The sequence below is a fragment of the Pipistrellus hanaki genome (genome assembly GCF_964339955.1).
Source record: "Pipistrellus hanaki genome assembly, chromosome: 2".
Classification (NCBI taxonomy): Eukaryota; Metazoa; Chordata; class Mammalia; order Chiroptera; family Vespertilionidae; genus Pipistrellus; species Pipistrellus hanaki.
Window position 1 is genome coordinate 182,331,946 of NC_140504.1, and position 14,086 is coordinate 182,346,031.

The 14,086-nt window shown below is 58.6% G+C and overlaps 1 protein-coding gene across 1 annotated transcript in view; it reads left to right on the forward strand.

Moving 5' to 3' along the window:
- SDC3 (syndecan 3) overlaps positions 1 to 4,028 on the forward strand; it is a 37,991-nt gene extending 33,963 nt beyond the window's left edge. The window contains exon 5 of the mRNA XM_084873103.1: positions 269 to 4,028. Coding sequence (XP_084729229.1) covers positions 269 to 435 — 167 coding nt within the window. The 3' untranslated portion in view covers positions 436 to 4,028. The remainder of the gene's footprint in view (positions 1 to 268) is intronic.
- Positions 4,029 to 14,086: the final 10,058 nt, after the last annotated feature.

Below are 14,086 nucleotides of genomic sequence, written 5' to 3' on the forward strand. Positions count from 1 at the left end.
AGCCCCAACCTTGAGCTGTACGAGGCTTCGATGGGTTAGTGTGTGGTAGGCAACTAGACCTGGCCAGGCTGCAGTGAGGGCTACCAATGGCAGCAACTCTAGTCTCAGATTCCAGTCCCCTAGCCCTCTCCCCACTCTTGCCCCTTTCCCTCAGGCCATTGCCCCTCTCCTTAGGCACTCCCCTCGGCTCCAAGCCATACCTCCTCTCCCCCCGTCCCCCAGCCCAACTCCCTCCTCTGGACATGACCTCTGCTCTCTTTCTCCACAGCTGTGATTGTGGGTGGGGTGGTGGGCGCCCTCTTCGCCGCCTTCCTGGTCACCCTGCTCATCTACCGCATGAAGAAGAAAGACGAGGGCAGCTACACTCTGGAGGAGCCCAAGCAGGCGAGCGTCACATACCAGAAGCCTGACAAGCAGGAGGAGTTCTACGCCTAGCGGAGCCACAGTGCCTCCCCAGAGCCTCAGCGTCGCCCCTCTGCCCAGTCCCCAGCCTGTTCCACCAGCCCTGGCCTCGGACGGGGCCTGGGAGAAAGCCTGGCCCCAGTCCATCTTTGCCCACCCTCGCAAGGTCTGCCCAGACTGTCAGCCTCACACAGATCTTCCCCAAGGCTCAGGGGACACTGTCCTCTGCCCTAGACTGTGCCCTTACGAGCTCATCTTTTGTCTTCCACTCGCCTGGGGCTTCAGGACCTCGTGTCAGATGGGTAGCAGGAAAGAAGCTCCTGATTGGTTGGTGGAAGAAAGGGTGGGGCTTGGGTTGGGCCTGAACTCCAACCTGGCCCCACAGGGCTTTGCTGAGATCTTCTTTTAAGGGCAGAGAGGGACTCAGGCTAGTTTCCAGGACAAGCCTTTATAAGCTCAGCCCTTGAAATGGAGACACTGCCACCTGTTGCTTCTTCCCAGGGCCCCTTGATACCCGGGTAAGAGTGTGCCCCTTGTTGCAGTGTGTTTTGTCCTGGCCTGCCCCGGTTGTGGGTTCACTCAGCCCTCACCGCACCCACTGCACATGCACCCGAAGGTTTCACCTCTTTCCCAGTCTGTCCCTGAGGAATTAGCTTCCCAAGAGTGCCCTGGCAGTCACTGGTGAGCCGGGCTGGGCTCGTACCTCCCTCTTGCAAGTGGACTCTGCACAGACACCATCTCCCACAAGGTCACACATGTTGTCACATCCAAAGACCGACGCACGAAATGACAAAACCGTACGCCATCTTGACACCACCCCGCCAGCCCAGATAGGTCACAGACACACATCCTCCCAAAGACGTTTCTTCTCACGTGTTTCTCACGCACCCCCGACTGCCTACGACAATGCAAGTCACAAGTCACTGCCACCCACTGGTGGCGGCGTGGCCAGCTGCCCTCACTGTGTCTCTTCACTCACGTGCACACAATCCGGCACCAGGCACGCTGTCCTCTAGCTTTCAGGCTCGCTGGGAGGGTGGAACCAGGCCCAGCAGTCAGCCCATATTGGGTCCCCCGAGTTGCCCCGTCAGACTCAGTCCCTCACCATAGACTCCCCCGCCAACCACTTGCCACCAACCCCGGTGTGTCAGACACAAATCCCACGTGGATGCAGCCTCATCCCACACAGCCTGCTCACGCTGGAGGAAGGCCGGTGGGCACTGGCCTTTCCCGTAAAGCGCGTGGGAGGAGATGCCACGAGGCCCCTCAGAGCATTGCACACCCCAGCCTGCAAAGGGGTTGGTGTGGGGCCAGGCCCCCGCTCGCAGGGAGCCTTGCTTAGGAAGGCAGGCTGGTTCCTGGGATTCTAGGGCTGGGGAGGGGGCATGGATCTCCCAGGACCAAAGGCCTCGGGTGAGGGTGGGGGTGGGGGAGAGGGAGCAGGTGGTCTGGCTCCTGGCCTCCCTGCACCCCCCTCCTGCTCTGAGCTAGGGGCTGACTACCTCCCAGGACACAAGTCTCCAAAGTGCCTGTGAGGGTGGGCCCTGCTGCCCGGGCCCTCTGCACCCTCTCCCCTCAGCCCTGCCCAGGGTCCTCCCTGGGCATCCCCCATTGACACCTTGTCTGCGTATTTGGCCAAACAACTTGGCAGTTCCGGCTGCAGCTGGATAGACCTGCAGTTGGAAGCTGCCCATCCAGACGCCCTGCCCCAGGCTGAGGGCTGAGAGCAGGTGGGGACGGGTGTCATGGCCCCCAGCCCACCTCCCCCTTCTTTTCCCTTGCAAGTGGGGCTGTTTTAAAGGTGGGGTCACAATTCTCCTTTGTGGGCTCTTGGAGCCTGGGGTGTGGTCTGCTCGGTAGCTGGCTGGTGCTCACACCCCCACCCCTCACCTGCAACCCAGGTGGAAGCCAGGACCCCAGGTTTTATTTCCGTTCCCTTTTCAAGATGCACCGGCAGCAGACTTCTGCTGGGTGAGGGCGGGGTGCCTGCAGCGGTGAGGGCGAGGCTCCGGGCTTCCACGGCCTGTCTGCTCACCCTCCTCCTCTTCCCAGGCTGGGGCTCCATCTTGCAGACCCCAAACCCATCTCAGCGGGGCCGGGGGCCTTGTGAGGAATCCAGCTGGTCCCAGCCTTGGAGGGGGATGTGATGGGGAGAGGCATCCAGGACCACAAACTGTTGACGGTGACCTGGCCTCGATTACCCCTGGAGAGGAAGGGCTGGGGCCCGGATGGATGGCACCAAGGCCCCAGCCCCATCCTCCCCTGGTCCCTGGCGGGTTGCTGTCTTGGGACAGCAGCTCTGGTGAGAAGGCCTGGGCAGGCCGAGGCTGGGAAACCAGAGACCTGTGGCGGGATGGGGGCGGGTCCAGCGTAGGATGCGTGACGGGCTCGGACTGGCTGGAGGGGGCTTGGGTGGCCTGCGTGGGTCACTTCAGGGCCTGGCTTCTAACTTGGGGCGTTACCTTCTGGCCCCGACCTCTTCTCTGCGCCCGTAGCATTCGAGAGGAGAGGCTGAGGGCCTCCACTGAGCCCTGGGCACTGTGCAGGCCTTATCCTTAGGCAATCCAACGGTCTTGCCAGCCCAAGTTCACTCCAGCCAGCCCGAGGCGGGCAAGGCGATCCACGAGGTCGGTTCAAAGGATGAGCTGGTGCTCTCCTAGGTGCAATGTGGGGGCAGGGCCTGCCCAGATCCCCAGACACCCCCGTGCTCCCGGGGAGGGTGTCTGGTGGGCCCTGGCCTTCCCTGGAAGCATGGCCGATGCCAAAGGAGGGGGATCACGGTGGATTGGGGACCTCCCTGGGGCCTGGCTGGGAGGGGAAGGTTGGCCCCACCCCCAGTTGTGGTGTCTGGAGCCGGGCTCTGTCTTCCCAGGGGCCAGAGGGAGCACCTCACCGAAAGGCTGGGCCAGGCAGGTCTGCGGGCGGTGGCCTGGGATGCTCAGCGCTGGACCCCCCTGGGGTTGGCACAGTCCTCTGTCCCAGCCTCCAGCTGGGGCCCTGGGCACAGGGAGCAAACACACCTGTCTTCCGGGCAGGAATGGCTGCCGCCGCCTCAGCTCTCTGAGTTTCTCCTGGCAGCCACCACCCTGGACTTGCTTTCCAGGCCTCCTGCCTGTAAATAGGAGCTCACAAACTGTACAGATGGACAGAGATGCTGAGACCGGGCCCGGAGTCACTGCCTGAGGGCTGACGGCCCAGCACCCCTGGGTGCCCACCCGGCAGCGCAGTGCCCCCGGCCCGGCGCGGCGAATGCATGTACATACTTTCTGTAGGCAGCGTGGCTCCAGGGAGCCCCCCGAAGACTGTCCCTCCCATGCGTCCTCCCCCTGTACAGAGCCCTCCGAGGACCTGTCCCGGGGCGGGTGGGGGTCTGTCCCTCCCTCCCCGGGCCCTCCCTGCCCCCTGCCCCTCCATAACCTGTTGATTAACCACCCCCACCCTGAGTTCATGGCCAAAACGTTAAGGAGGAGTCGAGGAGGAAGACTGGAGAACGACCAAGGCGCCTGCCCCCGTGGGTGCCCCCCTGTCCCAGGCCCGCGAAGGAACCGTTTGGGTTTTTTGTTGGTTTTTTAACACGCCCCGTGCTGTGCCCATTTATAAGAGGAAATAAAATTAAGCTGAAATGACGTGCTGTGGCCGGTGTGAGATAAACACAGAGGTCATTTATGGGGGTGAGGGCGGGGGGGGGGGGCGGGGAAGGGGAGGGAGCAGCCCACGGCCCCCCTTGGACCTCAGCCACCTTCCGCTTTAAAGGACCTGAGGACCCAGCAGGGAACATTGACCGGCAGCCCCCTGTGGGGGCTGTTATGGTGAAAGCTGCTGCCAGCGGAGCGTTCGTTCGGGAAACCACGGAGCGGGCTGTGGCTGGGCTGTGGTTGGGGGAGGGCCAGGCTGTGGTGGCCCCGGACGCCCTGAGGGCCACCCCCGGAGGAAGAGCTGTGGTTTCGGGCCACGGAGATCGAATCTCGGGACCAGAGGGTGCTGGCATCGGCCTGGCGAGTGGGGCGGCTTTGGGATCTGGTGGGCCTGGTTTCTGGCTCCGGTGGCATCTGCCGGCTCTGACTCCGAAGTGACCTGGCCTCTCTGAGCCTCTGCTTTCTCATCAGTGCGGTGAGATCACAGTGACCAACGTCCCAGAGATGGAGTGGGGCAGGGGTTCAGTGGGGCGGGGGGCGGGGGGGGGCACTTAGCACAGGGCCTGGCACAGGCGGCCTAGGCACAGGGTGATGGTGTCAGAGCAACAGAGCCAGGACAGGAGTCCATGGCCTGGAAGCACAGACGACTTCTTTGGAGAGTCAGGGAACAGAGGGGGGCGGGGAGGAGAGGGAAGAGGGGGGCCTCTGAGCCAGCCCCTGCCCCATAGTGGGGTTGTCCCTGCCTGCTTGCACACCCAGGCCTGGTGCACCCTGGCCCGTGGGTTGCTCCCTGGCGGGAAGGTCTTCCTTCTTCTCAGCCAGCCTGCCTCTCCGGCGTCTCCCGCCTTCAGTCCTCGGTCTCTGGGGCACGCTGGGCTCTGCCCCTGGCGGGAGGTCCCAGTCACAAACATCCCTTCTCCAGGGGAGACGACTCATGTCCCGCAAATATTTCCTCTGGAAATTACTCCTCCGGAAAGGTGATACTCACCCAGGCTCCTGATGGTCCTGGGTGGGTTGGAATCTAAGGCCCTGATTTGGTCCAAGATCCTATCCCTCCCTTCCTCCATTGCTGCCCCTCCCCCCCACACACACACCTCCTTCCATCCTCCCTCGCTCCCTCATTCCCTCCCTTCACTGAAGTCTCTGAGTGCCCACCCTGTGCCCGACGCTGTGCTTGGAACCGGATGACGGGAGGTCACCGAGACAGACCAGCCCTGCCCTCCGAGCACTGAGTCTGCTGGGGAGACAGACAGTAGCCAGTCTCGTGCCTGTAAAGACATGGGCAGCCACCACCTTCCAGTCCCTCCTCGCTTCCAGACGGTTCAGGGAGGAGTGCCGAGGCCTGGGCCTCACTGTGGGTCTTCAGACACCTGTTCCCTGGGAGGTCCAGTCTGCACAGCCCCAAACCGGCGAGGGCCAGCCCTGCCGCCGGGGCTCCTGACACTGGGCTGGGCCCCAGCTCTGCACACGACCCCTCATCCAGGAAGCTTTGAGAAACGGCTCTCCCCCTGGGTTCCTGCAGCCCGTTGTCCGTTCTCTCCGCCTGCAGGCCCTCCACCTCCTCACCTGCGGGCCAGTGCTGAGCACCCACGTTCTCAGCTTGGAAAGCACGATCTCGGGGTCAGATGGATGCAGCTGTGTGCACGCAGGCACCCCGTCAGCCTCTCTGAGCCTCCGTTTCCCACATGCACACGTGTTGTGGGGACTAAATGAGATAATAAATTGAGGCAACCAGCCCGAAGCTTGGCATCCGTAGCAGCTGACGGCTAGAGCTAAGTCCCTCCCTGTCACGTCTGTCTCTTTGCAGGCAGACCTTTAGTCAAACCCCAGCTCTGCCGCTCACGGGCCGTGTGACGTGGGTGAGTTATTGAAGCGCTCAGTTTCCGGGCCTGTGAAATGGGAACGATCGTAGTACCTGCCTAATCGGCACAGTGCTCAGCGCTGTGCCTGGCGCAGAGTGGGCTCTGGGTAAGTTTGGGCTGTGATGCTTGTTATTATTTGCAGGGCCTAGATACTGAGTGAGGGACACGAGGCTGAGTAGACAAAGCAATGTTGGTGCCAGCTCTGGTCTGAACTCTGGCTTAGGCTCAGGCTTAGAGCTGAGGCCGATGCCTGGAAACCACACATCTGGGCTGCAGGGTGGGCCGGGCACTGCTGGGCATCGGAGCGTTCCCGCTGGACTCCTGGGCCCCAGGGATGAGCAGCAAAACAGAGGGGGAAGGAGGAAGAATGGCTGATTGTTCCCCGGAGCCCAGAGGCCACAAGCTGCCCTGAGAACAGAGTGTGCTCAGCTTCTGGGGGCCGCCCACCCGGCTGCTGGCCTGCGGGGGGCTGGGCAGCCCCGGAGGGTCCAGGGTCCAGGTTGGTCACCGCCAGAGCCGTGAGTGAGGGCGGAGGCTGGGCTGCAGACTTGATGCGGTGAGGCCCTGGCTGTGCCAGGCACCCCACAGGGCTCTTCTCACATTAGCATCTCCTTTTAGTCTCATGCGGTCTGGCCTGCTGGCTGTTTTCTCTCAAATGAAGGCACGGGAGCGCAAAGAGCAGAAACCCGAGGCTATGAAAGAGGGGCAGAGGGATTCGAACCTGGGTCTCTGCCTGACGTCAAAGTCTCAGTTCTAGCGTGCCAATCCCTGCCTCTATCACCAGCAGCTGAATGAGCATGGCAGGCTACTCAGCTTCTCTGACCCTCAGCTCTATGGGCAACGAGCAGCAGCCTCAGGCTACTGAAAGGCCGGAAATATCCATTAACCAGTGATGTTGGTGGGTGCCTTCCAGTGGGAGCGCCCATTCGCAGACGCTGTCTCAGTTAATTCTCAGACAAACACACTGACCCTATGAGCAACATCCACACGGTGTAAGCAAGAAAAAGAGAGAAACGCAGAGGGAATGTATAGGTAAGCCTCAAAGACATGCCAGCCAATCAATGCAGAACTTGATTCGAGGCGTGGTTCACACAAATTCCTAAAAAAATACTAAAGATGAGACAAGTGGAAATTTGAATGGTGAGTGAATACTTCTAATAAAGGAACCATTGTCAATGTTTTTTAGCTGTTATCATGGTCCCCCAGTTACAGTTTCTAAAAAAAGTCCTTATCGCCCAGCGGGCATGGCTCAATGGTTGAACTAGGAGGTCACGGTTCGATTCCTGATCAGGACATATGCCCAGGGCTGTGGGCTCTATCCCTAGAAGGGGTCATGCAGGAGGCAGCCAATTAATAATTCTCTCTCATCATTGATGTTTCTATCTCTCTCTCCCTCTCCCTTCTTCTCTGAAATCAATAACAAAATATATATATATTTTAAAGTCCTTATCTTTATAGCAACTGAAATCTGGATTAGCTCACAGAGGATTGGGGTGGGGGGGGAGAGGGGGATAGGGGTGTGTGGCAGGAAATAAAGCGGGGCTGGAGATCATATTTGGGCACATAAGGATCATTATATAATTCTATCCACTCTAAGTTAACTTTCAGAGTCTCCATATTAAAATTTTTTTTTAAAATATGTTTTATTGATTTTTTCACAGAGAGGAAGAGAGAGGGATAGAGAGCCAGAAACATCGATGAGAGAGAATCATGGATGTGCCCGCAACCAAGGTACATGCCCTTGCCCAGAATCGAACCCAGGACCAATGCTCTATCCTCTGAGCCAAACATGTCCCGGCTCCATATTAAAATGTTAAAGATTGATTCCCAGAGGGGCACCGGGAAGCGCCAAGGGTGGCACCTCCAGTTGATGCAGAGCTGGGTTCCTGAGTCCTGGCCTGGGCCCCCGCCCCTCCCACCGCCCCTCCCGGGGACCCCTGCGGTGTCAGCTCTCCCCTGGCTTTATGTCGCCCACGTCCAGACGGCCAGCACCTTCATGGGGCCTGCGCCCTCCCCTTCACAGATGCGGGTGGAGAAGGCTGATGACAGAGGGCAAAGGGCATGTGCGAGTGTGTGAGTGCCCTCCCCCGGCGTTTGTCTTCTTCAGGCGAGGACACTGGAATGCCCGTCCCCATGGGCAGCGGGCAGAGGGCCAGGGCTCACTGAGCTCGTCCCAGGGACTCCGCGGTCTTGTTTATAGTTCATGTAACCCGTGGGCCGGTTGGGGATTACTCCTCCGACTTTGAAGGACATTGTGTTTGGTCATTCCCACCCCCAACTCCTGCCCCCTCCCTCCACCCCCATTTTCAAGCCTCGGCCAAGTCCAGACCTTTATCATGTCTTCCCAGAAATACTTGCATCGACGTCCAGCCACCAGAACGGTGAGAAAATAACCCCCTTGTTTAGACCAGTCAAACCAGTCTATAGATTTGGCTAGGAGAGCTCAAGCAGATGAATGAACACAGTCTTTACACAAACCCTGGGAGGTATCAGGTACTCTTATTACTCTCAGGTCTATGGATGGGGAAACTGAGGCAGAGAGATTCTAAGGAGGTTGCCATTTTGGGTAAGAAAACAGTCAACCTGATTGCCCCTCCACCCTTCCCCTGGTTAGCTACGGGTCCTTCAAAGCCCCACTCCGACATTACGCCCTCCGGACACTCCCAGGGAGGTGGTGGTTGGGGCTGGTGAGGGCGGGAAGAGAGGCCGGAAGGAAATGCTTAGATGTGGGAAAGGGTGAGACAGGGAGAAGAGCGAGCCTGATGGAGGAGGTCTGGTGGAGAAGGTGGGAGGAAGAGAATCTGAGGGAGGGGGCAGGGACTTGAGAGAGAGCCCTGGTGGCTGCTGGGAAGGGTGTGAACGGGAAAGTTCTTGGTCCTTTCCACCTCGGGTGGGTGCCTCTGTTTCGTGGCTTGTTCTTCAAGGTCAAGGTCAGTCTCCTGCTCTCGGGAGGCTAGCTGTACACATACAAGTCAAGAAATAGACAGGGGCCAAATGGCTCTGGTTTGAATCCTGGCTCCTCTCCTTATCAGTAATCTCAAGCAAGTTACTTAGCTTCTCAGTTTCCTTATGGGGGTGACCACAGTGACCATCCTGTCAAATGGTCCCGAGGTATAATCAAGTTCATGCACGGTACATAAAAAATGCTTAGTAGCCGAAATCGGCGTGGCTCAGTGGATAGAGCGTTGGTCTGGGTACTGAAGGGTCCCAGGTTCGATTCCTATCAGGGGCATGTACCTTGGTTGCGGGCTCATTCTCAGTAGGGGGTGTGCAGGAGGCAGCTGATGGATCTATCTCTCTCATCGACGTTTCTAGCTCTCTATCCCTCTTCCTTCCTCTCTGTGGAAAACCAATAAGATATATTTTTAAAAAATGCTTAGTAAACATTAACGGTCATCCTGAATTATTCCGCTGCAGGGTGCGCTCTCTTTTCCCTGGGTCCCATGAGCTTGCGCATAAAAAAACACTCAGCTCAGCCACCAGCACTGACGATAACGTTGGCCCTTTATTGGGCACTCACTATTGGCCAGGCTCTGTGCCTGGCCCTTTATATACAGTGTTCCACTGAGATGTCATAGCAACCCCGGGACATAGACCCTATTGATACGCCTACGGGACAGGTGAGCAAACAGGCCGCCTCAAAGCCTGTGTACAGTGACAGCACCTGGGAAAGCGAGGACTGGAAGCCAGGCAACCTGGCCAGAGCCCGTGCGACTCATTCTAGCTTCTTCATCATTCGCCCAGTATTCCTACAGCCTGCTGTGTGCCAGCCACTGTGCTCAGTGTCAAGGCCACGGGATTAAAAGACGCACAGTCGCCGAAACCGGTTTGGCTCTGTGGATAGAGCGTCGGCCTGTGGACTGAAAGGTCCCAGGTTCGATTCCAGTCAAGGGCGTGTACCTTGGTTGCGGGCACATCCCCAGTAGGGAGTGTGCAGGAGGCAGCTGATTGATGTTTCTCTCTCATCGATCTTTCTAGCTCTCTATCCCTCTCTCTTCCTCTCTGTAAAAAATCAATAGAATATATTAAAAAATAAAATAACAATAAAAGACGCACAGTCCCACGTCAGGGACACGCGGGCTGGGGCAGGCACATGGACCTGGAATCCGATTCTCGAGAAGACAGGACGGAAGGAGCAGGGCGGAGCCTCACGCCTGCCTTAGTCCACCAGAGGCTGTTTTAGTTCGTCATGTTCCAGCTGTTATCGGGCCTATGGTCTACATCAGTGGTCGGTAAACTGTGGCTCGCGAGCCACAGGCAGCTCTTTGGCCCCTTGAGTGTGGCTCTTCCACAAAATACCACGGCCTGGGCAAGTCCATTTTGAAGAAGTGGCGCTAGAAGCAGTTTAAGTTTAAAAACTGTGGCTCTCCAAAGAAATTTCAATCGTCGTACTGTTGATATTTGGCTCTGGGGACTCATGAGTTTGCCGACCACTGGTCTACATAATCATGATCTCTCTTCCCCAAGACAAGGCAGACAGGTGTCTAGAGAGACAAACGGACACGAAGCGCACAGCTTTGCCATTGTTTTTAGGTTTCCGAGGAAATCGGAGGTGAAACCTGAGTCCCTGGCACTGTGGGCAGTAACCCGGTTCCTGGAAGGCGCTGTGGGTCTGGTACCCGCCGCTCCCCTCCCACCTGGCCCGTCATGCCCAGCGCCTTCTGTGGGAACGAGGGATGCGCCTGAGCCAGAATTCCGCCGCGCCAGGGGCACAGGTGTGTAGGCAGCCTGAGGGAGGAGGGAGGAGAAAGCAACGACCTTCGGCGTTTCCAGGAAGAGGGAGTGTTTGACTTGCGTTTTGAAAGGGATGTAGGAGTTCTCTGTAGAAAGAAGAGGAGAAATATTCCTTAAAGGAGGGGGCAAGCGTGAGAAAGCACCCAGGATGTTTGCAGAGGGTGGGGGAGTCAGGGAGGCTGGCGTGCTGGGGGCCTGTGGGCCGGCCGGGGCAGGGGCGTGCACGGCCTGGGTCGGGCAGGTTTGGATGCCATGCTAAAGGGTTTGGAGTTCACCTTGAAGCAACGAGGGGCGGAGTGCCGTGGAGCCTTTCTGAGAGCGATGTGATCAGATGTGTGGTTTGAAGGCACGGCTCTGGCAGCCGACAGAGAGGCAGGTGAGAAATTGGTGGCAAGGCAATCCATGTTCCAAGCAGACTGGAAGGGCCTTGGGGGCAGTGACAGTCCACGTCTCTCCCTCTGGCATTTCCACGGCTCCTGGCAGGGGTGGGGCATGCAGCTGGTGTGCCACACATGCCTGCTGGGTGCAGTTCCCGCGCCCCGGGACAAGCATGTGTGCCCGTGGGTTTTAGGAGCGCCTGGCCTGCCTCGCTGTCCATGGTACTAGGGGACAGGAAGGCGGCAAACCTGGGGGCCTCCCGGGGGCGTCTTGGCGTGTGTGTGTGTGTGTGTGTGTGTGTGTGTGTGTGTGTGTGTGTGTGTGATGGGTGGGGGAGGATCAGGGCAGGCTCCCAGCTGTCGAGCCTCAGAAGGGCTGCCCAGGTGCCATGATGTTTGCAAGGCAGGTGTCCCTTCACCCCATCAGGCCTTCGTACGTGGCTCCGAAGCAGAAGAGGAAGCTGGCGGGAAGGGAGAAACCACAGCTGGGGATGGTTTTGAATCCCATGCTTCAGAGTCAGGTCTATAGAAAGAGCGTGGCAAGGTCACATCTGTGTTCCAGAAAGACCCTGTGGTGGCAGGGAAGATAGACTGGAGAGGAAAGATCTGGACTCGGAGCCACACCCGAGTGCCCCATGGCATGCAGCAGGCTTTGGAGAGAGAGGAAATCAGTGAGGGTTAGAGTAACCCAGCAGGCCTTCCTGGAGGGGGCGGCCCTTGATTCCCCGGGGGGAGGGGTGTGCCCAGCTTGAGAACAGTACAGCAGAGGAAGAGAGGTTACAGCAAGCATGTCAAACTCACAGCCCAGGGGCCGCATGCCTCGTTTATTTGGTCCGTGTTAGCCTTTGAGTTTGACAAGCTTGGGTGAGAGGGAGAGGGATGGATAAGGATGAGTGAGACACCTTCCTTCCTGTTCTCTCCTCCCCACCTCCTTGCAGGGCCCTCTGAGCAGGAGAGAGCGGCTCTGAGCCTGAGCACAGCTGCCTGCTGGGTGCTGCTGGCTGAGGGAGGGGGTGGGCTGGGTGCAGCCTGGAAAGGGCCCTCCATTGTGTGTGAGGCCAGGCTGGGCTGCGGGGGCGGGTCCATGGAGCCCTTTGTTAGCGGTCACCCCCTACCCGCTTAGCGCTCAGGCGGCCTCCAGGGCCCCAGTGGCCTCGGACTCCAGGCTGTGCACAGACAGGCTGCTCCTCCTCCCTGTCCTGATGTCAGAGCTGAGGGAGGGGCGTGGCAGGGCCAGGTGGACAACACAGCCTTCGGCCTTCAGCCCTCGGGGCTGGCTGAAGGCTGATGAATTGCCTTGAGGCTCAACAAATCACCAACTGGTAAAAACCTCTAACAACGTGATCCACAGACTGATGGATGGAAACTTTCAGCACCTGAGAATCCCGGAGAAATGGAGTCTTTTCAGGATGGTGAAAATTTTTCATAATAGACCCCGTGGAAGCCACAGACTCCCGGAGGATAGCAGGGTCCGAAGTCACATTTTAAATGCCTTCCTTCGGAGGTGCGGTGAAGACAAAGTGAAACATTAGCTGGCAAGCCAGGGCCCAGTCCCGGCATGTAAACGCTCGCTAAGGAGAGTCCACTGTTGTTTCTGTTTTGAGGAAACTCAGGCCCAGAGAGGTGGAGTGACTTGCTCAGGGACACACAGCTGAGGAATCAATGGCAGAGAGTGGCGAGGGCCCGGAGGGAAGCCAGGCAGGCTGAACCCTGTGTTGCCGGCTCCCGCTATGGCTGAGCCAGCTGCTTCCATGTCTGAAATAAAGTCTCTCTCTGAGCAAGAGGGTCACGGATGGGGTGAGCATGGGAGCTGGGAAGGAGAGGACTCCCGGCCTTTGAGCTAGTCCTGGCTCTCTGAGCCAATCCCTGTGTCGTCCTGGGCAAGCCACTGACTCTCCTTGGGCCCCAGTTTCTCCATCTATTAGAAAGGACTGGTGTTCCCCGCCCTGCTTCCACTCCTCTGAAGTCAGCCCCTCGCTGTGTGTTCCTAGGCCGGTGACAATCCCCCTCTGAGTCCACCAGGAGGACAAGGTCCTGGGAGTGCCAGGGGAACGGAAGGAGCTAAGGCTCTCCGAGGTGGCACGGTGGGTAGGGCTCAGTGATTGGGGGCAAGTCCCATAACCAGCACGCACTTCTGTTTCCTCAGCAGCAAAACAGGACACAGCAGCTGCTCTCATTTAGAGTAAACGTGTTAACACAAGTGGAGCACTTGACCAGGCCTGGTCGGGGAAGGGGGAGGAGCTGCTTGGTACGTGCCCAGCTACCACTGCTGGACTGTGAGGCTCCATCACCATGAGCGAGGAGCTTGGGAAGTGCTGCAGGACTGCATGTGTGAAAGCCCTTGTGAGCGTGTGAGCGTGTGTGCGAGAGTGTGAGCGGGCGTGTGCGCAGGTGCGTGCCTGAGCGCGTGCAGTGGTGTTATTCAGAGCAGAGCCGCCGCCACCATGGAGCTGTGCGCCCAGAATAGCTCCGCTCCTGGCGGCCTCCCCGGGGACCGGGGTGTAATGAGTGTTTACAGAGCCCCCCCCGCCAGGCCGCGAGGAGAGGCGAGGAGGAGCCAGCTTCCAGCCTGGCAGGGCTGCGAGCCCAGTGTTATTATGATAACAAGCATCAGGGTGATGATTACTATTAACAAGATTATCCACCAGGCTGCCTCCTCCTCCCCAGGCCGCCTCCCCCTTCCCCTGATGATGGGCACGGCAGGCAGGCGTTCTCAGCCTGAGCTCTGTCTGCCTGGGTCTCTGTCTCGGGAAGGGGAGAGGATTTCTTGGGACCAGGCATGGAGCGGAGCCTTCGACATCCTCGTCTCACTACATCTTTCCAAGCCCCCAGCATAGGTACTGGAACCCTCCTCCCCCTTACAAAAGGGAAAACTGAGGCTCAGGGTGGGTGGCCTGGGATCCCCTTATGCTTATCTGAGCCCAGGGCACATGCACTCTCATTGCTGCTTCTTCTTCTTCTTCTTCTTCTTCTTCTTCTTCTTCTTCTCCTCTTATTGCTTCTTAACGTATCTGCAACGTTTACAGTGGAGCGAGCCCCGAACTGGCACTGCCCGTGGATTCACACTTTCACCGTC